Below are 26,776 nucleotides of genomic sequence, written 5' to 3' on the forward strand. Positions count from 1 at the left end.
GCAGAGTCACTAAGGCCAGCAGAGATTCAAGGGTAGGGGTCATAGAGAGGGGAGTGTTTAAAAAATTTGCAGATATGTTTTAAAATCACTATACTTGTATTTCATTATAGTTGCATTGCTTGAATATTCCTTAGGACTATAGTTTAGCCTTACTCTTTTCTTTTTCATTTGAAGATATTTTAAATCTCTTTTAATCTGGTATTACCTTTCTCTCTCTTTCTCTTCCTTAACAATTTCTTTGTTGAAGAACATGGGCTACTTGTCTTGCAAAGTTTCCCACAGTCTAAACTTTACTTATTGAATATTCATAGGCAGTTTCACATATTCTGCTGTTTTTGCAGGTTGGCAGGAGGAGACAGAGGCTTATTCAGGCTTAGGTCTGATCCCACTGGCAAGGCTTCTTAGATGGTGTTGCTTCTTTCACTAGGAGGCACATGTGCCTACTTGTCTCTCTTTTTGTGATGTCAGCAGCTGTTGATACTCAATGCCTAGATCCCTTAATTTATAGAGGGTTGAAAATTATAATACTCAAATTCTATTATTTATGAAGAGATTCTTCTTTTCATCTACTACTTGATTACACAGTGGCATAGTTCATACTACACAGCAGAAATAATGACTGATTGATTTTTCCCATTTATTTGCCAGTTTCAAAAATAATGAATGAGTTCTCTACCATCCTCCAAAGAATGAAGGTGGTCTGCACGCCAGGCAGAGAGCCCTCACCAGAACCCTTACCTTGCTAGTATCTTGGTCTTACACTTCCCAGCCTCTGGAACTGTGAGAAAGAAATTTTTGTTCGTTAAGCCACCAGTCTGTGTACTTTGTTATAGCAGCCTGAGGACACTAATACAACTAGACATCTGGAAAATGTCGTGACATTTCAGTCAATAACAAATCTGGAAATCAGAGTTTTTCCAGGTGTCTGATAGTTTAGTTTATTTAAACACCATTATGACCTCATGGATTTAAATATATGTGATGTATTTTAATCCATTCTAATTTTTTGGTTTTGGAGTTTTTTGTTGTTTTTTTGAGCCAGAGTCTCACTCTGTTGCCCAGGCTGGAGTGCAATGGCACGATCTCAGCTCACTCCAACCGCTGCCTCCCAGGTTCAAGTGATTCTCCTGTCTTAGCCTCCCAAGTAGTTGGGATTACAGGCATGTGCCACCATGCCTGGATAATTTTTTGTACTTTTAGTAGAGACGGGGTTTCTCCATGTTGGCCAGGCTGGTCTCAAACTCCTGACCTCAGATGATTCACCCACCTCAGCCTCCCAAAGTGCTGGGATTACAGGCTTGAGCCACGGTGCCCAGCCATAATTATTATTCTCTCACATTTTCCTTCCATGAGTACCTTAAATACGTTAGTCCATTTTCTTCTGGCATAAAGCATTGCTGCCAAAACGTCTGGTAATATCTAATTTTCTTTCACCTAAAAATCACTTGCTTTTTTTGTCTAGATATCCAAAGAAATTTTCATTGCTGTTTCTTGAAGGCCCAGTAGGTTTAGAAGAATGTGTCTTAGTGCTGGTAAGCCCAGATCAATGTTCTCAGGTGCAATGTGTTCTTTCACTATGTAGTTTCAAGTATTTTCTTTTAATTTCAAGTAAGTTTTCTTAAACTACAGATTGTAGTATTTGTTCTGTTTCCTTATCTCCTCTCTCCTTTTGTTTCCCCCAGGAACTCCTATTATCTATTTGTTAGTTCTCCTTTGCCCATTTTCAATATCTAGACTTTCTTTCTAATCCATTTAACTTCCTTCATTGATTTTTGATTTTTTAGAATTTTTCTCCTTTTCATCTTCTATTCTCTTAAAGAATAATCAATTGTGTTTATTCATCCTTGGGTTTCTTTTAGTTTATTCTTAATTTCAGATTCTGATTTCTATTTTGAGTTTACTTATTTCATTTTGAATGTTTCTAGTTCTGGTTTATCTAGTTCTTTTCATGTTTCATATCATTTTCTTCGTATCTTTTGGCTCATTTTGAAATAGTGGATGTTAGTTTTTATCTGCTTTGTGGGCATCCTTTCTGGTGTGCTTTTATGGTGGGTATGAGTGCTATTCTGTTCTTACTCTCTTTCATTACAATAATTTTCTATGTGATTTGACTTCCAGACTTTCATGTGATTATTTTTATGTGAAATTGGTTTTCTTGATCTTTTTGAAGGAGGCAGTTTTAAGGATAGTTCTTCTTTTTTCTTTTTTTTCTTTTTTTTGGGGGGGAGGCGTCTTGCTCTGTCACCCAGGCTGGAGTGCAGTGGTACGATCTCGGCTCACTGTGAGCTCCGCCTCCTAGGTTCACACCATTCTCCTGCCTCAGCCTCCCGAGTAGCTGGGACTACAGGCGCCCGCCACCTCGCCCAGCTAGTTTTTTGTATTTTTTAGTAGAGACGGGGTTTCACCGTGTTAGCCAGGATGGTCTCGATCTCCTGACCTCGTGATCTGCCCGTCTCGGCCTCCCAAAGTGCTGGGATTACAGGCTTGAGCCACCGCGCCCGGCCAGAGAACTTCTGTTTTTACTGCATAGTGTTGTGGGTTTTTTTGTTTTTTGTTTTTTTAATTTTAAAACTTGGCTTACTTTTGGAGATTTCCTGGTCTTCCATTTTTATCTAGAACTTCTTTTTCCTTTCTCTCTATTGTCTCTATTTTGCTCAATTGTTTCCATGCCCAACAGTTTGCTGTCAGTGTAGGTCTCCATCCTGGAAGGAAGCCTAGTAGATTAGTTTCTCCAGCCCCTCCACACTTGACCAGCAGCCTCCTGCATTCTCATGTTTTTAGAGAAGGCAAATACCCTTTCCTGTTTCTGCTGCTGTTTTCAACTTGACTGGCTGGACCTTCCAGGGAACACCTTTCAGCTATTTTGGGGTTCTCCAGAGGCTTCATTGATTCTCTATGTTGATACCACATGGGTCTTATTACTTAGTATTGCCATATTGCTGCTATTGGTTTGTTCCCACGCGTTCATATTTTTGAGATCAAGGGGATACCATTTCACTTGGATTTGTTATAGATGTTGTCCTTGGGGTTTTGGTTTTGCCAGATAGTTGCTTTGTCTGTTTTTATGCAGAGATTGAAAAAGTATGCTGCTGTTGTCATCTTTCCACAATTCTCCCTCAAGAAACAGATCTCTTAAATTACTTAGCAGTCATCTTAAAAGACCATATACTCAAGCAATGGCCTCATTTTGCAGATATTATGTATAACCACTTCTAACCACTTCCACTGCTACCACCATCACCTTCTCTTATCTGGACTGTTGTAACAGGCCCCAACTGGTCTTCCAAAGGCCACCATGCTGCACACTACAGCAGTCAAAATGATTATTTTAAAACACAAGTCAGATTATATCACTCTTACCTCAAAACCCTGTAAAATATTCTCAATTTTTGGGACCTCTGTGATCTGGCCTGTGTTTCCTTCTGCCCCCCTCCCTGACTACATTAGGCTCTTTAGCCACACTGGCCTCAAACACCCCTCGAAGGTGCTCACCTCAAGGCATTTGCACGGCTAATCTTCTCTGTCCAAAATGCTCATCCTCCTCACGTCTACTTGGATCGTTCCCTCACTCCTTTTGTCTCTGCTCAAATGTCCTATAATCAGAAAGTCCTTCCCTGACCACATCCAACTCCCCATTGAAAAATGGAACCACCTTTCTCTCGCTACATTTTATTTTTCTTCACAGCACTCATTACCGCCTGACATGCTATATATTAATTTTTTAACTTTCTACCAAGAATGAAAATGCCATGAAAGTAGAAACTTTGTCTTAGTGTCCGGAATAATGCTTGGCACAATGTTAGTACTCAATACAAATTCACTAGTTCACTGAATGAGTGCTAAATGAATATATAAAGTTCCTAGCACCTGGTCAGTATTCAAGAAATGTTAGCTTTATTTTCTCTTGATAGGGAAAAGGAAGTGATCTTTAGAGAATGCTGCCATTCCCAATAATAGAAGATCCAATAATGGAAACAAAGGTGTAGTCAGAAAAATGGGTGATGGGAGGCCAAGTCCAGCAGTTAACCTGAGGTCAGGAGTTTGAGACCAGCCTGGCCAACATGGTGAAACCCCATCTCTACTAAAAAAATGCAAAAATTAGCCAGGCGTGGTGGTGGACACCTGTAATTCCAGCTACTTGGGAGGCTGAGGCAGGAGACTCGCTTGAACCTGGGAGGCGGAGACTGCAGTGAACCGTGATTGCGCCACTGCACTCCAGTTTGGGTGACAGAGCGAGACTCCATCTCTAACAAAACAAAACAAAACAAAAAACAAAAAACAAACAAAAACAGAAAAATGGGTGAAGCAGGACAAAATAGTGACATTAGACCCAAAAGCAGGGGGTAGGCAACAACACCAAACATACAGCGTAGTCAAGGGCATCAGGGTCTGAGAAGAGGTTATAAAACTACTTCTATGGACTGAATTGTGTTCTTCCAAAATGCTAACGTTGAAACCCTAACCTCTAGTATGGCTATATTTGGAGATTTTAGTAGGTAATTAAGGTTAAATAAGGTAATAAGAGTGGGGCTCTAATCTGATAGGATGAGCGTCCTTGCGAGAAGAGACACCAAGAGGTGCCAGAGAGCTTGTTACATACCCTCCCCGCACAGTGTGAGCACAGGGTGAGATGGCAGCCATCTGCAAATCCGACAGAGAGCCCTCGCCTGTCTGCCTGCCACAAGTCAGGCAGATCCCTACCTTGCCAACACCTTGATCTTGGACTTCCATACTCCAGTATTGCGAGAAATTAATGTCTGCTCTTTAAGCCATCAACCTGTGGGATTTTGTTACGGCAGCCTGAGCAGACTAATACAACCAGGTATCTGGGAAATGTCATAAAATACAACCAGATATTTGGGAAATGTTAAGACAATAATAAATCTGGAAAAAGACTTTTTCCACTTTTTGTTTGTTTGTTTGTTTGTTTTGTTTGTTTGTTTTTTTTGAGACGGAGTCTCGCTCTGTCGCCCAGGCTGGAGTACAGTGGCCGGATCTCAGCTCACTGCAAGCTCCGCCTCCCGGGTTTACGCCATTCTCCTGCCTCAGCCTCCCGAGTAGCTGGGACTACAGGCGCCCGCCACCTCGCCCGGCTAGCTTTTTTTTTTTTGTATTTTTCCACTTTTCAGTTGTATGGTCGCATATTAGCGTTGCAGATCCTAAGAAAACCTGTACAGAAAAACCCAAATCACAGAGTCATTTACGTGTAAAGAAAAAGCCAATTATTGCTTGGAGAGTATTTGTAGAAAATACCCATTGAATATAGAGGAATAACAGCATATCCATACTCATTTTTTCTAAAAGTGTGCACGACAGGGATTTTAACACTTCTAATCCAATGGCACTAACATTTTAAAACACAATTATGGCCAGGCACAGTGCCTCATGCCCATAGTCCTAGCTACTTGAGAGGCTGACGCAGGAGGATCACTTGAGCCCAGGAGGTCGAGGCAGCAGTGAGCCCTGATCATGCCAGTGCACTTCAGCCCAGGGGATGGTGTGAGACCCTGACTCTTTAAAAAATACAATTATGGTTATGGTTCCTGGGCAGAGTGGAATGCAAACATGTTAACCTGAACGATCAGTAGGGTTCTAAATCCAGGATAAATTATTTTCAGAAAAACAATAACTTTCCGAATCTTTATTTAAATTGTTAAATGTTCCTGTGAGTAACACTCATCAGTATGACTGTGACTGATATGGCTACATGGGAGCTTCCCTGTGACATTAATCATAAAGTGCTGGATTGGGGTATGATTCTTCAAGGTATAAGAAGGACCTAGTCTCAAGTAATAGAATCACCAAAATGTAACACCACGAGCCCCCTCCCACCAAAGTCCGCTCCAGTCTGAATTACGGTAAGAGCTCAGAAGTGACCTGTGCTTGGCGGCACCGGCCCACTTTCCCAGTGCCGGTTCCTCGCATACTGGGCGCAGACGGGGTGACCGCCTGACCCCTAGACTCGAGTCCCCTTCCCCAGCCCTGGGCTCTTCCCTGAGCTCGCCCGGGCCGGAGGGCGAAGTCGGCCGATGTGTAAGCCATGGGAACTGTCCCAGGACTGCAGTCCGGCCAGAAGATGCCCCGCGCCGCCGTCCCAGGCCGCCTACCGCTGCCGCCGTGGCCCCCGCAGGCCGCCGTAGGCCCCCGCGGGCCGCCTGACCCCTGCGGGCTGCCGTAGGAGCACCCTCCGGAGGCCGCGCTCTCGAGATGGCTGCCGGGCTCCGCTCCCAGCGGCGCCCCGGCTGAGGGCCCGCCAGCGGGCACCCGGCGCCACCCCTGCGTTCCGGCACTAGCACGGGCTACGGCCCGGGAGCGGCGGGCCGCGGCCCTGCGCGCGCCGTCTCTCGGGGCGGGGCACCGGGCCCCTTCCGGGGATGAGCCCCGGCGCCCGCGTCGGTCTGGCTGTGCCCGGCCCCTCCCCGCTCGGGCGGGCGCTGCGCCGTGTCCCCGCCCGTCAGTCCGCCCGGGTTGGCTGGCCGCAGAAGGGGCCTGGGCGGCCGCACTGAGAGCGTTACGCCTGGAGGCGTCGGCGCTGCAGCTGACCCGCGACGGGAACAGGGCGAAAAGGCGGCGGCACCATGTTCTCCCTCAAGCCGCCCAGACCCACCTTCAGGTCCTACCTCCTGCCGCCGCCCCAGGTAAACAACCCCTACCCGCAAGCGCCTCTCTCCTCGGCGCTTCCATGGAGCCTCCAGGCCGACCCCCGGGAACCGGAGGACCCTGAGAGGCTGCGCGCGTCTCCCTGCCCTCAGCCGCGCGGCTGCCTGATTGCCGGCGCCGCGAAATGCGCCTTCTCGGGAGCCCCCACTGGCTCGGCGAAAACTTGTAAAACTCTTCTGCAGCCATTCTCTGCCCGAAGTCCGTCCTCCGTAGTTTTACCGAGTGTTGAGACCCAGGGGAGCCTTGGGAGCTGGGGTTTTCTTTAGTTTCCAACCCGTCGACCGTCCCTCCTATGACCGCAAGCATGATTGCAGCGCTTGGGGTCACTGGTCGAAGTGGTTACCCGTCTGTCATGAATGTGAACACCTGGACGCGACACTGGCAGTTTAAGTAATTTTTATTATCAGGCTTCCAAGTCGATAATGAGCAGATCTTTAAAAGAGCTCAGTTAATATGTGAAGGAATTTAAATGGGGGCTATGTGTCTTTCGCCTGTGTCATCACTTAGAAAACAACATTTGCTGTAGCATTTTACGGAGGGTGGGGGGATTGAGATTTTGATTTATTTTGCTCATATATTTCAGACTGACGATAAGCTCAATTCGGAACCGAAGATTAAAAAACTGGAGCCAGTCCTTTTGCCAGGTAAACGTTTGTTAGAATTTTGGCAGATACTTTAGCAATGTATTTTGGTCTAAGATTATTCTGCCCACTAGTATCATGTGGTTAAACTTCCCTTCTCTCATTAAACTTTCTCCAGTTAAAAATCTGGTGATTGAGAGGAGAAAATGGAACTGTCAAGAATGTCATTACCTCATTTCCTTTTTTGTCTCCTGAATTTCTTTTTGAAAATACGTATATGTTTAATTGCATGGGTAGTAAAAGTACTCTTTGCTTACATGTTTGTCGGCCACTTATGGCATTAATGATTAATAGTCAAATCATTTTAATGCATCTTGGTAGTATAAAAAGAGGCCTTTATTATGTCTGTCTCTATACCAATAACAGAGCTAAGTGAACTTTGAATTACTTGCTTGGCAATTGTTTTTTGAAGTTGTCAGCTGTATTTGCAAATTTGCTTGTTTCAGTTTAGAAGTAGGCTTTTCCCAGCAGAGACACTTAATTGACATTTGGGGCCAGATAATTCGTAGTTGGAGGGGCAGGCTGCCCTGTGTATATAGCAGCAAAGATGGTCTCCACCCACTAGATGCCAGTAGTAGTACCCTTATTCCCCACCACCTAGTTGCGACCTAGTTACCACACCAAAATGCCTCCAGTCATTGCCAATTTTTTTTTTTTTTTTTGTCCCCGGCCTCTGGGGGACAAAAATCTCACAATAGAGAATCACTGCTGTGGAACAAAATTTACTATGGGTGACGTTAGAGATAGAAGTAGGGATTGGTGGCAGAAAGGAGTTTTTAGAGCATAGAAAATATTGGTATGGCATTTGGAATTGTGTAACAGTTGTATAATAATTAGGAAAAGTCGGTTGTTTAATGCGATTATTAGGGGAAGTAGCCAGATACTTAGGAAAGCCTATTTTAAACCTGAAATCAAATACTAGTTTGTGTGGCTACTATGAACATTGTAAAATCTGACTCATTACTTACAGGCAAATCTAGTAAAATAATTAGAATTTTGTAGGTAAAAATTGAACAAATGTGGAAACTTAAAAATTTTAAATATTGTATAGGGACAAAATATTAAAAACACCAAACTTTGGTTCCATATGATAGATGCTAACTCTTAAAAAGTGTTTCTTAAACTTTACTATGGGAGTCATAAATATTTTCCCTTGATTTTGTTAGTGCTTTTCACTGAACAGTGTGTACTAATTAATCATTTGTACTCTTCCTCAGGGTGAACAGTAGAATTACTAAGTAACCCTTGCTCCCTGTGTGCTCGGTTTTAGTCTTAGTCGCTCTGAGCTAGTGTTTAAAATGCAGGGATGAGAAACAGTACTCATTTTGAATGAGTGCCTGTGAGCTATTGAACTTTGACTTCCTTTACTCTGAAAAGGTCTGATTCTTAGGCTTTGATTCCTCCACTCTGCATACTATGATTTCACACTCAGTAACTGTAAATGCCAGTGCTTGTTTTTTACTTTTTTAAAAATGTTTTAATTTTTTTTTTTTTTTAAGACTGAGTCTCACTCTTACCCGGGCTGGAGTGCAGTGGCGTGATCTCGGCTCACTGCAACCTCTGCCTCCCAGGTTCAAGTGATTCTCCTGCCTCTGCCTCCCAAGTAACTGGGATTACAGGAACCCACCACCACGCCTGGCTAATTTTTTGTATTTTTAGTGGAGATGGGGTTTCTCCATGTTGGCCAGGCTGGTCTTGAACTCCCGCGCTCAGGTGATCTACCTGCCTTGGCCTCCCAAAGTGCTGGGATTACAGGCGTGAGCCACTGCACCTGGTCAGTTTTTAAAAATTAGTTTTTAAATTTAAGATATATGCTAATAAAAGGTGTTACTAAGTATGCATAAACTTGAAGAACTTTCTCACTGAGGCTTATCAATTTTATAAAATTACTAAAAGTCAAGAGTTTTCTGGGGAAATTGTAAACCCAGTTTCTGGCTATGCTTTTCTTGTCCCAGAAATGGCAGCTAAATCCGAATTGTTTTTAGAAAAATTCTAAAAGAGGTGTAACACTAAGTCTGAACCTTTTAGTTGCCCATTAAGAAATTCTCTGACTTGTGTTCATTTTTATTGCATTGGTGGCGAAATCATAGCTGAAATCTGTACAAGCATACGTGACGGCTCTATCACTCAGCATTCTGTTTGTACCTGACTTATTCTTACCCAACATTTAGCCAGTCCTGAATTAGGATGTCTTTTGCCTCCTTCCTCTCCCCTTCTGTTCTTCCCCTCTCATTCTGGCCTTCTTGCACCCATCCTGGCTGTGTTCTGTCTGGCTACCATGTTGTGGTCTCTGTTTCCTGCTTCACCTTGCCTGTCACATCTCTCACTGCCACTCTTTGCTCTTTGTTGGCCTGCAGCCTACTGCTCTACCCATGAAATGGAAGGCAAGTGGAAAGTAACTGAAGTATTGGTGATCTGGAGACCTAGACTAGGCTAGGGCTTTTACTAAGAGGGAGTGAATAATATAGTTCTTACCTTTGTTACTATCAGAAGTCAGTAGAAAACCTGGCCACATCACCTTTGGCTATATACAGGGACACAGAAGTTATTGTTCAACATGGACACAGGGAGGGGAACATCACACACCGGGGGCTGTGGGGGGGCGGTGGGGGGGTGGGGGATGGGAGGTGAGGGGAGGGAAAGTGTTAGGACAAATACCTAATGCATGCCCAGCTTAAAACCTAGACGACCGGGCTGATAGGTGCAGCAAACCAGCATGCACGTGTATACCTATGTAACAAATCTGCACATTCTGCACGTGTATCCCAGAACTTAAAAAAAATTTTTTTTTAATTAAAAAAAGAAGTAATTGTCTAGAGAGACGGTATTGCATGCTTTGCTTTGGCATAATGCCTTGGGTCCAAGGGTATCCTACTTCAGTTGCCCAAAGTTTGAACTTTTAATTCAATAAGCAGATGAAAATTAGAACACAAAGTCAGTTGTTTATTTGTTGCGGTCACCATGTGCACTGTTGGAACTTAAGGCTAAATTCAAAATGATCCTCATGTTTTATTAAGTAAAGAAAACAGAAGCAAATGACTAGTAATTTAATTTAGATTGTGGTTTATGTTAGTAATTTTCAGCTTTCCTGATTCATGAAACTCTTGGAGATGGATATTGTGCCTACTTCAACTTTGTGGTCCTGATGCCTCACAAAGTGCAGAAATGTGATAGACGCTGAGATGTTTACTGAGTGACTGAACGAAAGGACCCCTCAGACCACCTGGCTTAAACTGTTACCTTAGCCATGCACACACACAGACTGACTTTCAGATTTAGGAGTAAAGGGAAGACTGTGTTATTTTATGCCAGGCATTTCAAGAGATTTATGTCTGAGCCTGGAATTGAAATAGAGTCCTCTGTCGAAGCAGTCAGCTTTTGTGTAGGCTTTCTCTTTATCTTCCTTTCGTTACGTGAATTTCATTCTTTCAGTGATTATATTGTATATGTGTAAAATCACTCCAATACTTGAAAATTGAGTTTGACTTTTAAAGTGTGTGTGTGTATATATGTTTGTGTTCCAGCATGTATTTGTTAAGAGCATGTAATGCCAGACTGTGCCCTGTTTAGCTGCTGGCCCGGTGGATCGGTTCGGTGAGGATGTATCTCCTGGGTGCCAGATCTGTCCTGGATAGGGAGAGTGCTGGAAGTGTCGTGTGCCTGTATGGCAGAAAGGCCTGGGATGAGCTCTAAGCTGCCTGTTGACAAGGTAGAAGACTGTGACCTGGATCACTGGTTCCCAGATTCCAGCCAGGGCCTGGTATCAGATTTGGATGAAGTTTTTACCAGCCCTTGGTCAAAATGAGAAAATTAAGAAAAGTGCAGCTTTCTTTAACAAAGCTAAATTTATTTGATTTAAAGATTGTCTTTTATTCTGAGATTATGTTCTTCTAACCTACTTGGAATATATACTTTTTTTGTTAAATGTTGGTGATAATAGCGGTAGCTTTAAAAAAGTTTTTAAGTTAACAAAATTAAAAAGTTAAAAACTCTATATTGGTCCTTTAAATTAGTTTTACACTATACTTGATTTTTGGAATCTAAACCGGAACTAGATGAGATTATTATAATACTATAGATATAGCTTTGTGAGCACTCACACAGAGAACGTTAATTATTTTGTCTGCCTGGGAGTACTTCCGCCATTTTTTTGTGTGTGTTTTGAAACGGGGTTTTGCTCTGTCACCCAATTTGGACTGTAGTGGTGTGATCACGGCTTACTGCAGCTTCAACCTCCTGGGCTCAAGTGATCCTCACACCTCAGCCTCCCAAGTAGCTAGGACTACAGACGTGTGCCACCGCACCTGGCTAATTTTTGTATTTTTTGTGGAGATGGGGTCCAACTGTATTGCCTAGGCTCGTCTCGAACTCCTGGGCTCAAGCAGTTAGCTCGCCTCGGCCTCCCAAAGTGTTGGGATTACAGCCGTGAGCCACCACACCCAGCCGCCTTCCACCGTCCTCTGAAAAATGCATCCTCCTCCTTTTGACAAATTATCCTGCCCTAACTAACTCCACCCAACCTTGGGTTCCAGTGTGGCCAGCAAGGATAATAACCCATCCTGGACTGCAAGCATGAGCAGAGGTCTGCCTCTGGATATTGTCAGGTTGGTACTAAGGGAAGAGGTCCTCTTTGGTATTGCTGCAAGTGGCCACAGTTCCAGAAGAATCAGTTGAAAAGAGTGAAGAACTCCAAGGGAGTGTACTAATGTGTTGAAGTCGCTGGGTTTCATTGTCCTTGCAGTCCAGCTGACACAAAAGCCTTGTATTCTTCTTTTTGCTAAGCTATTACCAGGCATGTTTCTGAACATACTTTGAACTAAGATCCTTAACTAATATAGCTTGCAGGTTAATCCTCGTAACAGCCTTGTAAGCTAGGATACCAGTTTATCTCCATTTGACAGATGTGAAAACTATAGTTTGCAGAGGTTAAGTAACTTGCCCAGTGTCACACAGCTAGCAAGGCAGAGCCAGAGTTCTGTGTCTGGCTCCCAGGCTGTGACACTAACTGCTCAGCAGCACAGCCCGCCTGGCTGCACTGGTGACACTAGGGTACAGATTTGTGCTTTGGAACTGTTGGGGAGTAGATTGGATGTCAGCCTAGAGGGAGTTCTCTAGTGAGGTAAAAAGAGCTCTGTCCTTGTCTTTGCCCTTTTCACAACGGTGACAGATTTTGACCCAGCGTGAGGAAGAACTTTCAAATAATTTCAGCTGCCAGAAAATGAAATGTCTTGGGGAGGCAGTGGACTTCCTGTTGCTGGCTGTGCTGAAGCAGAGGCTGGTGAAATGCCAGCAGCTTTGTATTGAGGACTTAAGATTTGCAGTGAGTGGGGCTTGATGGCCTTTGCTGTCTTCTCATCCCAGGGCATGCTCTTTTTTAAAGGAGAAGAGTTGAAATGCCAAGACTTAACAATAATGAATTTGTTCTGCAGGTATTGAGTGTGTGCTTGATGCAGTTTGGCAGAAGGGTAAAATGCTGAAGAGATGGGATCCTGTTCTTAGACAGTTTCAGTTCACTGGGGAGATGCTTCAGTAAAGGAAAGAAAAGGTAGTGAAAGCTCAGAGGAAGGTCACCTAAGCCAGATTTGGGGTAGGGCAGGGGTGTCAAAAAGATCTCTGGAAACAAATGCTTGTGCTCTGAATCTTGAGTGCCTGTTGAGAACTCAAGCTGAGCTGAGCGCTGAGGCTGTGCGTCAGCTCAGTTCTTTCCCTGTTCCCATCTACGGTGCTCACAGCACTTTCTTTCTTGAGATTATTAGATAGTGAATGCACTGATTGTCAGAGTTTTTTGTAATCAGATCAGAAAAGCATACAACCATGGGCCATCTGGGAAATGAAAATAGCCATTGTTGTATAGATGTCTTGTTTATTTTTTACATGCTCACTGGCCCATACTGTTCTTGTTTTCTGCGTCACCATACGCCTTATTTCCTCAGTTGGATTGTGAATTTGTTAAAGGCAAAGACTTTAATCTTTTAGGTGTTTTATGTAATTCCTTTTTGTAGGTAGGCTTCATAGATGATTGTAGACTGGTTTTTGTAGTATTTTAATTTATGAATACATTGTTTTTGAAAGACCAAAGGACTTGTAACACGCCCTCAGAACAGTAAACAGTGTAACTGAACTATCTTAGCGTTAGCTTAGTACTTTACCCATAGAGCCTTAGGAATGTTTGGAGCTGTCCATTCCTTAGGCTTCTGCTGCAGTACCTTAGGCCAGCATTTTGTTACCCCTCCAAACTCCTCACTATCATTATCAGTACCATTCATGAACCTCCATAAATAAAATCCTACTTAAGCAGGATAAAATCCAAATTCTTTAACCTTGTAATTTGTTAACACTATACCTCACTGACTTCATTTCTCAGCTTCAATCAGGCCGGTTCCTTGGTCTCTTCCAGGTGCCTTATTCCTTATTTAGGACCTTGTTACTATTATTATCACACATTCTCTACTATCTCAATGCTCTTCTTCCTTCAAGATTTCATTCTACAATTATTCCTGAGATCTGCAGTATACCCTTCCTCCTGCCCCATCCTGAGTGCTACTCACTGGATATGGTACTTGCTTTTTTATATTGTGTGTTAGTACCAGCATTAAAGATTTTGTGTTTATCTTCCACAGTTTCAATTTCCTGTAATAACTTTTGAGCCACTTTAATTCCTGAATTTACCTAAAGCTAGGGTGACCAGCTTGTCCCAGTTTGCTTGAGACTGTCCTGGTTTTAGTGCTAAAAGTACCACATCACAGGGAAACCACTCTGTCCCAGGCAAACTGGGGCAGTCACCCTACTGTTAAAAGCCCAAGGTAAGTTGTGCTTTTGGCCTCTGCACATCCCACTGGTTAATTAGCCACGTGTGCTGTGAGACTTTGCCTTAAACTGTGTTCCAAGCTAAAATGTATGGGAAACATTATTTCTGTCCATCAAACATGTGCTGAATTTCTAAATGTAGAAGGTGTTAGGAAAGATAATACAACATGGTTTTGAGGTCCTCAGGGAGTTAAAAACTTTCCTAGCCATATCATTTGGAGGTTTATTAACTGTAATTACATTTGCCTTCTCATTTATATTTACAGATAAAGGGGTCTTGAGAAAATAAACTTGGATTTCTTGATTTCTTCCCAGGTGGTGGTAGAAACCCTTGGCTCATCATCTTCTAATTTGGAAGTTTTTGTTTACCGCACACTGAAGCTAATTTCCCGCTTTTTCTATCTTCTTGAGGCTTCCTTGTGGCATCCTGGGAAGTGCTTGGTGGTGTAAATGGTCCCACCGTGGCTGATGGCATAGCACGGAGCTGGGAGAGATGAGTCTGGTGTGTTCTCACAATCAGGCCAGCCAGCCGTCTCTGGCACACCACCGTTTTACTGCATAAAAAGCACAGGCGTATAGTCTCCCTGAAAACTTCAGGTCCTCTAGAGCTTTGAGGCTTTTATTAAGAGTTTTCTCTTCTAGGTCACTAATTTAACATGTGAACAAGAGCAGTCTCAGCACCTTTATGTATCCTGTCTGGGAAGAGGCCACTTTGTGTCTTCTTTTTCTCCCCTGGGTATAAGCTAGTTAAAAGCTAGTTTTCTGGTCCACAGTGTTTCAGGGCATGGCAGGAGCTTGTGACAGCTCCTCTTCAGCATTCCTTTTTTTTTTTTTTTTTTTTTTTAAATTATGAGCAAATAACATGTGAGCAGACAGCTGTGCTGCATGACCCAAATATTTTAAAGACCGGTTCTGCGTGAACAAAATTTAGCATTATCAAATAAAACTCATGTCTCTAACTTGACACTTACCATAATAGGAAGACCCAGTTGTAGCATATCCTCAGAAGTGCCCTTCTTTTCCTTCTTCTTCCCCTGTATCCCTCTGTACTTCTGTTCATTGCTCCTTTCCAAGGAGTTATTTCCATTCCATTCTGTAAGAAAAGGCTGTGTGACGCTTAAAAGACCCAAAGACCCTGGCCCAGAGAGTCCTTCTTTCACTTTTTTTTTTTGGCTGTTGTTAATGTTGTGTCCCTTGTTTATATTTTTCTTTAGTAGTTTTATTTTGGAATGAATGTGAATTTGTAAGAGTTGTACAAAAGAGCATAGAGTTAATGTGAACTCTTCAGCCAGCTTCCGCTAATGTTAATAGCTTATGTAACCTTGGTCAATTTAGCTCAACTAAGAAGCTAACGATGCTATTAGCTAAACTGCAGGTTTTATTCACGTTTGTCTAGTTTTATTCACATTTCCCTAGTTTTTCCACAAATATTCTTTACCTATTTCAGGTTCACATCCAGGATACTACATAGCATTTAGTTGTCGTGTCTCCTTATTCTCAGTGTCTCAGTCTGTGACAGCTTTTTTATCTCGTCTTTCAAGACCTTGACGTGTTTTTTTTCTATTGAATTAGATTTTTTTTTTTTTTAGATGGAATCTCGCTCTGTCACCCAGGCTGGAGTGCAGTGGCGTGATCTCCCCTCAGTGCAACTCCAACTCCTGAGTTTGAGCAATTCTCCTGCCTCAGCCTCTTGAGTAGCTGGGATTATAGGTGCGCACCACCAGGCCCAGCTAACTTTTTGTATTTTTAGTAGAGACGGGCTTTCACCATGTTGGCCAGGGTGGTTTCGAACTCCTGACCTCAAGTGATCTGCCTGCCTCAGCCTCCCAAAGTGCTAGGATTACAGGCATGAGAATGAGATTTTTATTTTGCCTCAAATAATACATATTAAAGCTCTTTAAACATAGAAATATACTAATCAAAAGGAAGAATTTTATAATTACTAGATTTCTGTTCTAACAAGTCACCCCTTAGAAATGTCATCAAATTGACTTTTAAAAATGTAGACGTAATTTCAGACTTAGAGAAAAGTTGCAAATAACAGAAGAATCTGTGGATACCCTTTCCTTAGATTCCCCAACAAAACCTTGACACTTTTATTGTTCAGGTAGTGTCTTCTAGTACGCCTCCTGGTTTGGATTTGTCTGATTTTTTTTTTTTTTTTGATTGAGCAGAGGTTGTGGATTTCGGGAAAGACCCACAGAGGTGGCATCCTTTGCCCTTGTGTCTTGTGAGCAGGCACAAGACATCAACATGATTGGTTATTGGTGATGTTAACCTTGATCCCTTCGGATTAAAGTGGTATCTGTCAGGTTTCTCCTCTAGAAAGTGACTTTTTCCTTTTCCATAATGTTTGTTAGAAACAAATCACTAAGTCCAGCCCACATTCAGGGGATTGGGAATTAAGCTCCACTTCCTGGAGGGAGGAGAATCACGAATTTGTGGGCATACCTTAAAACTACCACAGTAACTAGTAAATACTTTTGGGAAGATAACCTTGTGCTTATACAAATAACCTGGTCTCCTTAAAGTTTGGCTCTCTGAATTTAGCATTCATCAATGCATGTTGCACACAGCAATCATTGAGTCAATCCATGATAGTTTCTTGATCTTTAATGTTCTAATCATGATTTTGTTTCCCTTACTCTTCCTGCATTTAGTAATTGGAATTCTTCTGTAAGGAAGATTTGTCTCTTCTCCCTCATGTATTTATTATTCAGTTATCTGTTTACAACAGTATGGATTCACAGATACTTTTTAATTTACTTTCTAATCCGGCATTTGCGTTACTTCTTTTGTTGCTCAGATTGTTCCAGCTTTGGCCATAGGGAGTTCTTTCATGCTGGCTCTTGTATCCTTTGGAAATGCCATCCTCCCTCTTTTTTTTCAGCCCCACTTCCTTATTTTCTGATATCCTGGCATTACCAGAGTCTACAGACTCATCCTGTTTCCCCTGCCCCAGCCTTGGAATCAGCCATTTCTCTAAAAGAGTCCTAGTTCTTTTTACTGGAAAATAGTATTTTAAAAGCGAGATCTGGGTACCGAGTGTGCGTGTTGTTGCTGGAGTGTCACTGCTTGTAGCACTTTCAGAGGGCAGAGCTAGAAAACATACACACATGTACCGACCCCGGTGTACACACATCTGTTAACTGCATCTCTATTTGTGTATTTATTAAGGCAAGCCTGAGTTTATTCTGCTGTCTCAGACTGTAGCCCCTCGGGGTTCATTTCCAGATTCTCGCTTTTGCTTTTCGTTGATGGAGTGTGGGCCGTACAGCAGTTAAACCTGGCTTCCGTGTTTACTTTCTGCTGAGTGCCGTGGCTCGTTGGTGAGAAAGGGATCTTTTGACTTGACTCGCGTGGACATATTCTAGCAGGAAGGTTGTCCTCATCCCTCCTGTGAGGGGTCCTCCAGAGCTCTTTGAAATGGCTACAACATTGCAGATCAAACACACCTGCTTCTCAGGTGCTTCACTTCTCACCTTTCAGATGGGACATGCCCAGTTGTGTCTTCTAAGCCTTGTTTCGGATAATTTTAAGAGCTGTCACTTTAGTAACCATCTCTAACACAGGGGTCAGCAAACCTTTTCTTTGAAGTGCAGTAAATGTTCTGGGCTTTGCGGACCAGAAGGGATTTGTTTCAAGTACTCAAGTCTTTGTCCTGTGAAAGCAGCTATAGATGGCACATGAACGAACGAGTATGGCTTTGTCTTACTAAAATTTTATTTACAAAAACAAGGTTTTGTATTTGACCTGCAGGCCATGGTTTACCATCCCTTGGACCCATTAAGTATTTTCTCCTCCTTTTCTTTGTCTCATTCTCATTGCGTTTGTGGGCTTTGATACGTTAACATTTGTGCATCAGTAGAAGAATCTGGCTTCTAGAGAAGAAGGGCTTTCCAAGGGCATTATGCTCCTAAATACAGTTTGTTTATGGTACTAGTGTGGCCACAAGGCCCTGCTACACAAGCACTGTGTCTTCCTTCCCGTTATTACTTCTGCTTCCCTTCTCAGGAACCTGAAATCATATGGTAGTTTGTTTGTTTAAGTGAATTTTTTTTTTTTTTTGAGATGGAATCTGGCTCTGTTACCCAGTCTGGAGTGCAGTGGCAGGATCTCAGCTCACTGCAACCTCCACCTCCTGGGTTCAAGCAGTCCTCCTGCCTCAGCCTCCCAAGTAGCTGGGACTACAGGCGTGCACCACCACGCCTGGCTAAATTTTTTTTGTATTTTTAATAGAGATAGGTATCACCATGTTGGCCCGGCTGGTCTCAAACTCCTGACTTCAGGTGAGCCACCCACCTCAGCCAAAGTGCTGGGATTACAGATGTGAGCCGCCACGCCCAGCCTTTAAGTGAATTTTTATTTGAGTATAGCATGCATCACAAGTTTGTCTGGATCATAAGTCTTAGAACTGGATGAATTTTTGTAGCAATGTTTGAAGAGTCTGTTTTTAGATGAGTTTGCTAAGGTGGCACCGTATGTGATGGTTCCGTGTAAAGAAGTCAGTGTTACAGGACTGTGTCCTCTGTCTGAACTGGCATGGTTAGTTTAGTTGTTTAAATTGAGGGCCCGCTTATAATTAGTATTTGAGATTTACTGGAGAGGAGAGAGGGTTGAGTATTCAGTGGCCCAGAATCTGATACAGGAATTGGTAAGGTTTATGTTCAAGGAGCTAGAGAAGATTTAAATTTTATGTATTTGAATTACTCAATGTGCGTATTTATATATATTATATTTATAAATATAAATATATAAATATATTTGGTCATCTTACATTTTTTTTCTCATTAGAATTCAGTTAAGGCCAATATTTGAACTTTAATACAGTTTTGGTACTTGCTGTATCTCACTATAGTACATTTAATTGTATGTAATTCTAGGGAAAGACTTAGATTTGAAGTCAGAACACTTGGTTATAAGTGCCAAGTTTACTACTTATTTTTAAGATCTTAGGAAAGTGATTTAACCTGTTTGGGTCCAACTCCTTTATCTGTGAATTAAGGAAACCATCTGCCTGCCTTCCTTTACAGGTTGTTGAAAGAATCAGACAGGACAGATGTCCTATTTATAGCTCTTTAATGCATATTTAGGCAAGCAGTGGCAGTTCTGTGTTTTTTCTCTAATTTACATATCATTTACCCAAACAGCCCTTATCTTCCAGCCAGCTTGGCTGCTTAGCCATATTGAATTACTACTAGTTTCTCTTCTTATCTAGAACAACTTCTGCCCAATTCATGGTAGACAGAACCATGTGTCATGAAGTGATTTTATTCATTCTTGCATTCAGCACTCTTAACAGGCACCTACCCTGTGTCAGACACTGTTCTAGGCACTAACATTTCAGCAGTGAATAAAATCAGTCCATCTTCTATCCTCATGGAGCATATAATCCTGAGGGTAATGTAGGCATTAATTAAAAAATAAATAAATATAATTGTAGCTATGATGAGTGCTAGAAATACAATGCTTTGATATGTGAATTTAATCTAGATAGGAAGAATTTTTTTTTTTTTTAAGCCATTCCCCCGTGGTTGGACTAAGGTAGAAGGAAAGAATATTCCATGAAATGGCAAGTAGCATGGTCCCATGAGGGATTAATAGGCCGCCACTGTGGGCAGAGCAGTGAGGGCGAGGAAAACTGGTAGCTGGCTGGGGATGCAGGGCTCCCAGCCATGCAAGGGAGGCTTGTCTTCACAATGGAAGTTAACGCAAGCTGTTTGCACTATGAATTTGACATGAGCAGATTTTAAGTAAATGTTAAGGAGCAGTTTCAAAACTAGCCTTGTACACTTTTAAGAACTTCGAATAAAGGTTATTATTGCAACTCAAATTTGTTGTAACCTATTTGTTAAAGAGAGGATTGTTATGAGACTATAGTTTCATTCTTCATGAACTGGTAGGAGTTTGGAGTTTGTCAGCAAACATTCTATCAGTGCTAAAAGTTTTTATAATGAAAGAAATAGGCAAAGTAGATCAGTACACTCACTTTTCTACCATTGACCCAGGAGACAGATAGCTTAAAATCTTCTGGGTCTAGTTGACTTTTAGATCTTGAAATTAAGGTTTAATGATGACCAAGCTTTAAATAAATTGTAGAAAAGTGTTCTTTGAAAAGCACATTATAACTTTTATATTGGGTTCTTACATTTATTTCTTTTAATCTTTCCTTTTAACTCAGAACTGTAAGGTTTTGTTGCCTGCTAAGTTATAATCTGAGTGCGGAAGGAAACTTGATTTGGCTTTATGGAATACATTTTACATTCAGTGAAACTGAGCTCTGTTTCTCATTCCGTACAAAAGGGATCAAAGACATTGGTTTGAGAGATCAAGTCGTGTGTTAATAAAACACAAATATTCCATCAAGTAATACTCTGAAGGAGCTGGTGTAGTTTATTTCTTCTCCAGAAAGTCTTCCAGCAGATAAATAATGAGAAGTAGTATGGCATAGAAAAAAACACAGTTAGGTCAGCCTCTCTAGTTTAACCAGCTCAAACCCCTGAGCTGTTTTTGCCTCCGTTTCTAGCCTTGGAGAACAATGCCTTGTCGTTACTGTTAGCTTTGTTGGGAAGTAAAGTGCATGCAGTGCCTGGCACCTGGTGGGCAATCGGTGAATGTTTTCCTCTCCTCATCGCTGTCCTCATGAAACACTCCTTCTGAGTCCCACAAAGACCATTGGTATTTTATGACAAAGTAGCTTACAAATCTTTTTTCTTTTTTTAAAGGAGAAATTGTCGTAAATGAAGTCAATTTTGTGAGAAAATGCATTGCAACAGACACAAGCCAGTACGATTTGTGGGGAAAGCTGATATGCAGTAACTTCAAAATTTCCTTTATTACAGACGACCCAATGCCATTACAGGTGTGTTTTATTTGTACACTGTTTCATTGTATCAGGCTTTCAACTCTTAGTGGTACATATTATATGAAACATAGGTATGGAAAAATTATAATAAAAGTGTTAGGTAATACAATGTAAGATTTAAAATATAGTTTAAGAAGAATGTTGGAACTTGCTTGAGAAGTATCATTAGTTGGAGGATTGTAAGTCACCTTGCTTTTATCCTCTGTTTTCGTTATATGTCCTTTTCATTAAGGAAGTTATTCCCGCTCTTGCAGATCTTTGAACCTGCTTATAAAAATGACATAAAGAAAAAGTTATTTGCTAAGTGATCTTACAAATGCCACACATTTTACTGATTTCATAGGTTTTTTTGTTGTTGGGTTTTTGATTTGTTTGTTTTGAGCCTGGATCTCACACTGTCTCTCAGTCTGTAGTGCAGTGGCACGATCTCGGGTCACTGCAACCTTTGTCTGCTTCCTGGGCTCAAGCTATCCTGCCACCTCAGCCTCCTGAGTAGCTGGTACTACAGGTGCATGCCACCACTCCCAACTAACTTGTAATTTTTGTAGAGATGGGGTTTTGTTATGTTGCCCAAAGTGGTCTCGAACTCCTGAGCCCAAGCAGTCTGCCTGCCTTTCCCTCCCAAAGTGCTGGAGTACAGGCCACTGCACCCAGCCTACCATTTTTTCTTAAAATTAATTAGAGTTATTTTCCTAAAAAGTTAAATTCTAGTTTCTAGGAAGAGTGAAGAATAGTATTGATTTAAAAATTTTTAATAGCCCTCTTGCTATTTTATGTTCTTACTAGAAAGTAATAGTCCATATAATTTTGGTTTTTAGAAGTTAAAGCAGGCTGGGCGCGGTGGCTCAAGCCTGTAATCCCAGCACTTTGGGAGGCCGAGACGGGCAGATCACGAGGTCAGGAGATCGAGACCATCCTGGCTAACACTGTGAAACCCCATCTCTACTAAAAATACAAAAAACTAGCCGGGCGAGGTGGCGGGCGCCTGTAGTCCCAGCTACTCGGGAGGCTGAGGCAGGAGAATGGCGTGAACCCGGGAGGCGGAGCTTGCAGTGAGCCGAGATTGCGCCACTGCACTCCAGTCTGGGCGACAGAGCGAGACTCCGCCTCAAAAAAAAAAAAAAAAAAAGTTCAAGCATTCATTTGCTTAACTTAAAAACCCTGGACTTTTCTGTCAGCCATTTTCTGTTTTGTTTTATAAAGTATTATATACATTTACCCCTAGATCTTTCTTTATAGTAATTGTTCTGCAATGAAATATTGGCATATGAACTGTAAACTTTTAATTTAAGGATCTAATAATTTAAGTGTATTTCATGTAGTCATTCACTAATTTACCATAATTTATTATACTGTACAAATATTTATTGTACTGTATGTTTGTGTGTGCATTACAGTCTTAGGTATATTTAGACTAAATTTAAGGCACTTAAAGATACCCCCTGTGTAGAGACAGTAGCTTATTTGGATGTAGGCTTGGGTAGAAGTTTCTCTTTGTTTTTAGCTTCATAATGATCGTTGGCCCCAGACTTCACTGTAAATGAGAAGCAGATACCTGGAACAGCTTAAATCCAGTACCACTGTTAGGAAAAAGTAAACCAATGCCCTACTGACAACAGATTAATAGTGTTAACTGTGTCCTTAGTTTGAACATGCAAAACCTTTTTCTAAAGATTTTTATTTCTAGTAGACTTTGTGCTTTAAAAAGATAGTTATTTTCCACTTTAAAATCTCCATTGTGAAAATCAAACATGATTTTACCCATTTAAAATTTGATGACATAAGAGCCCTTTTTTCTTTAATATGTTGTGGCCAGCTTATCCAGATCTAGACATGCAAATGCTTGCCGGTAAAGTGATTGATGATATTCCATATCAAATATTATAATAAGATTGTGTGTACATTTTAGCCTAATTTCTATCTGTCAACATTGGAATGGCCCTAGCTACCTAGACAAAAGCTTTTTGTGCTTTTCAGAGATAATTGTCACAGTTTATCATCACAATATAAGGCTTATACTACCATTGTGAGATTATTGGGAAAAGAATTAATATGAACATAATTTTTTATTTCAGAAATTCCATTACAGAAACCTTCTTCTTGGTGAACATGATGTCCCTTTAACATGTATTGAGCAAATTGTCACAGGTACGTAGTATTCCGTACATACTCTAAAAGTGGATTCCACTCTGGAAGTGTTATTTGAAAAGTTACACCTCTCAAAATACTTGGATTGGTGTTTTATTTCTGTAAGTTTACTTTTGCCATGTTTTTGAGTCCCAGGAATACAAAGAGGGAGATGTCAATAAATTATTTTAAAAGGAAGATAAGAAATATATAACTTTTCTTAGTTTCTAAGTTTTTTTGTCTTTTTAATTAAAATTAATCATTAAATGTATCTAAATGGTGGTTTTATGCAAATAATCATTTAAAATATCTTCCAAAGCAAAGTTAAAACCAACCTCCAAGTTCTACGAATTACAGACAAGTATGAAACATTCTTCTAGACAGGCAGAGCTCAAATGATGGGTGACCCTCCAATTATTTTCACTAAGAATTTGTACAAAAGGGTTAGTAACAAGAAATAACTGTTATGCATTTTATTTTCTGTATTTTTTTTTCTTTTTTAGTAAATGACCACAAGAGGAAGCAGAAAGTCCTAGGCCCCAACCAGAAACTGAAATTTAATCCAACAGAGTTAATTATTTATTGTAAAGATTTCAGAATTGTCAGATTTCGCTTTGATGAATCAGGTCCCGAAAGTGCTAAAAAGGTAATACTGTTAAGTTTTATCAAGTTCTGGGTTCTGTACTGTACTTACTGATTTCAATTCTGTATGGCAGTTTTCATTTCTCAATTGCTCAGATGTTTTTTAGGGGAAGTTATCAGACATTTTCTTAAGTAAAGTCAAAGCCAAGAATATTAATAGAACTATTTTCCTGGATTGGTTTATGGCTGTGTTAAAGTGTTCTATATAGTTTTTTATCAGCTTCTAAAATATTAAAGACTCTTACGTGGAAATTAGCTTTTTTTTTTTTTTTTTTTTTTTTTTTTTTACATAAAGATCCTTGTCAGTTTCTTTTCTTGGTTAAAAAGGTTGAAAAGTTGGCAATATACTGTGATTAAGGTTTGGTTAGGCTTTTAATGCAGTACTGCAGACCTTTACCAACAAACTGTAAGCTAGACTTATGTTACATAAGATTTAGGTAAATATATTGTTACGGGAAAGGCCTAGTAATTATTAGTGGTTTAAAGAAATATTATGAATTGAGTGACACTCAGCAGGGGCAACTCAAAGCGAGTCAGTTTTTAACTGCCTTATTTTTCCCCAGCCTTCCAGATAATGTCTCATTACCCTACTTGTAAAGAGTCAAGGGCATGTTTTCCATGCTTGGCTTTGCCAGAGGAGTGAAGTTGGTAGACCTAATATGCTCCCGTGTAGTCACAGACTTTCCAGTAGGAAGCCTGCGCACGCGTGTGTATGGAAGTAGAGCAACAGTATCTTAGTAGAATAGGAAGTAGCTTTCTCTCAGAATGGAGGCAGCCTTTGTACCACCAAGCAATGAGTGCCTTTGTTTTCCATGGTCAGTCAGCTGACTGCAATAAATTTTCTGTTGATACCAAAATGAGGCTGGCAAAAATATTGTCAGGCAGCTGTCTTCATATACTTTGGTGAAGAGGTGGTAGATTTGTTTTTAGATTGAGAACCAACAGTTTCTTCACAGGAAGGCAAGCAGGAGATGAATATATGAAAATATATCTGAAAATATGTGACTGTCTAGCAGAGTAGAGTAGTTGTAGGCTCCTCTATGGGTAAAAGTTTTCAGATAGTCTGTATAACCATGTCTCAGCATGCTGCGTTTCTGAAAATTCAACTAGATGACTCTTAAAGCCTCTTCGACCTGTTCTATTGTGCTGTTTGTGATTTTGGCATTTTACTCATTTAAAGTGCCTATGCTTATGTAGAAGGACTTTAGAATTCATGATGTACATAAAATATTTCAGACAGGTTACTTCCTCAAGCTTATTTATATTTGTAATTTAATTGATCAAAGCATCAAAGACCTGCTTATGAAAACCTTAAGATGTGTAGCATCTCAAGATTAGGGACATCACAGAACTTGCTAGATTGAGTTAGGACAGCATATTCCTAAGGAAGAAATTGATACAATTGATCCGATCTCTTTCGGAAAGTTAAATTCTCCCTCTTTTACTGTATTTTTCAGTTGACACTATTTTAATGAGTGAAAATAATAATTTTTGGCCTAGTTCTTGAACCATCTGTAGTACTTGTTGGTCATTTTTGATGTTGAGGCAGCGTGCTAAATTTTGCACGTAGAAAGAAGGAGAAGATGCAGTTTCTTGCCCTAGAGAACTTAAATCTAGTGAAAAAGTTAAAGCATGAACAAATGAAAAGTAATGGTACAAAGTGGCAGCATAAAAGATGTATCTACGCAAATAGTTGATTTCCAGATGACCAGAGCATAGTAAGTGATGTGGAAATTCGGAATATCCCCTATGTGTTGTGCTGCTGGTTCATGAAGAGAGCTGTACTAAACCATCTGCACAAAACAAGCCAGTCCCTCATATGCCCTCTCTTAAGACCAAGTTTCAGACAAAAATCTTTTCCCCAGTATCCTAAAATATAAAAAGCATGTGAGTCTTTGTCTTTTGTATAGCCACGGTGGTTGCAGGTCAGGGGAGGGTGCAGGAAAAAAAAAACAGATGCAATGAGAATATAGTTTTTTTCTGATTTACACGTTTCAAACACAGGGTTAAGTTGTATGTGGCTACCAAAGCTTGATGGCTTTGTGAGTTAAAAACAAAAATTATGGCATATTCTTTTATCTCAAGTGAAAAGTTCTCATCTAAAATTCGGTAGTGGTTAGGAAATTATGGCTCATTTTTACCTCCTGAAAGCTTTAAATACTGTTTTCTTTGGAAAATGTTTTGCTGTTTTATCAGTTGCTTTAAAATGACCAAATGCATGTTTGGAGTTCTCTGGTGGGTAAACCATTGATTCATTTGGAAATACCTAAGACATTTATGTTTTTGTTTTGAAAAATGAAATTGGAAAATACTACATTGGTTCACATTTTGTTACATGTTCTAAACCCTTCTGCTTGTCTTGTTGCTGGTGTTTCAATTGTATTATGACAAAATTAGTTTGCTTTTGGGCACTTGTAATCATTAATACTCATCCTCATTATCCTCTAGCTGTCACAGGAAAATAGTGATATTTAGGAAAGGTCTGTATAAAGAAAGAAGGAATTTGATGATGCAGAATTGGACATCTAACCTCATAGCAACTTAGAGCCACCATTTTCTTTTGCAGAACGTTTGCTCAAAACTGAAGGGCAAAATAATAAAGATTGTTTTTCATGATTTATCTATGTATCTATCTGTGTAGATAAAGATAAATATATAGATACATATGCATAACAAGTGAAATATATGCCTTTTGTTTCCACTTTATTCTCTGATTAGCTGGTTGTGAACCACTTCTTCAGGAATACTTTATAGAGGTGAATTCCATTCATCTGATTAAAGAACAAGTTGGCCTTTTTATGAACTGTTATTTTTGACTTGAATCTGGTACTGTTTTTTGGTGGCTTTCAGGCCACAGAAATAAAGCAAACCACTTGTGTTTGCAAATGAGATAGAACTTAATGAGGTTTGAGTGTTTCCTGGATTTGAGCTTCTTCAGTGCTGTACCACAGGTAATCTTCAGTACTGTACCACAGGTAATCTTCAGTGCTGTACCACAGGTAATCTTCAGTGCTGTACCACAGGTAATCTTCAG

At 40.8% G+C, this 26,776-nt stretch overlaps 1 protein-coding gene across 1 annotated transcript in view; it reads left to right on the forward strand.

Moving 5' to 3' along the window:
* Positions 1 to 6,209: 6,209 nt before the first annotated feature.
* MTMR10 (myotubularin related protein 10) overlaps positions 6,210 to 26,776 on the forward strand; it is a 53,297-nt gene continuing 32,730 nt past the window's right edge. Inside the window, exons 1-5 of the mRNA XM_033190718.1 lie at positions 6,210 to 6,638; positions 7,244 to 7,304; positions 20,834 to 20,970; positions 23,049 to 23,121; positions 23,604 to 23,746. Coding sequence (XP_033046609.1) covers positions 6,579 to 6,638; positions 7,244 to 7,304; positions 20,834 to 20,970; positions 23,049 to 23,121; positions 23,604 to 23,746 — 474 coding nt within the window. The 5' untranslated portion in view covers positions 6,210 to 6,578. The remainder of the gene's footprint in view (positions 6,639 to 7,243; positions 7,305 to 20,833; positions 20,971 to 23,048; positions 23,122 to 23,603; positions 23,747 to 26,776) is intronic.

This window comes from Trachypithecus francoisi, unplaced genomic scaffold (assembly GCF_009764315.1).
Source record: "Trachypithecus francoisi isolate TF-2019V2 unplaced genomic scaffold, Tfra_2.0 Lachesis_group3, whole genome shotgun sequence".
Classification (NCBI taxonomy): domain Eukaryota; kingdom Metazoa; phylum Chordata; class Mammalia; order Primates; family Cercopithecidae; genus Trachypithecus; species Trachypithecus francoisi.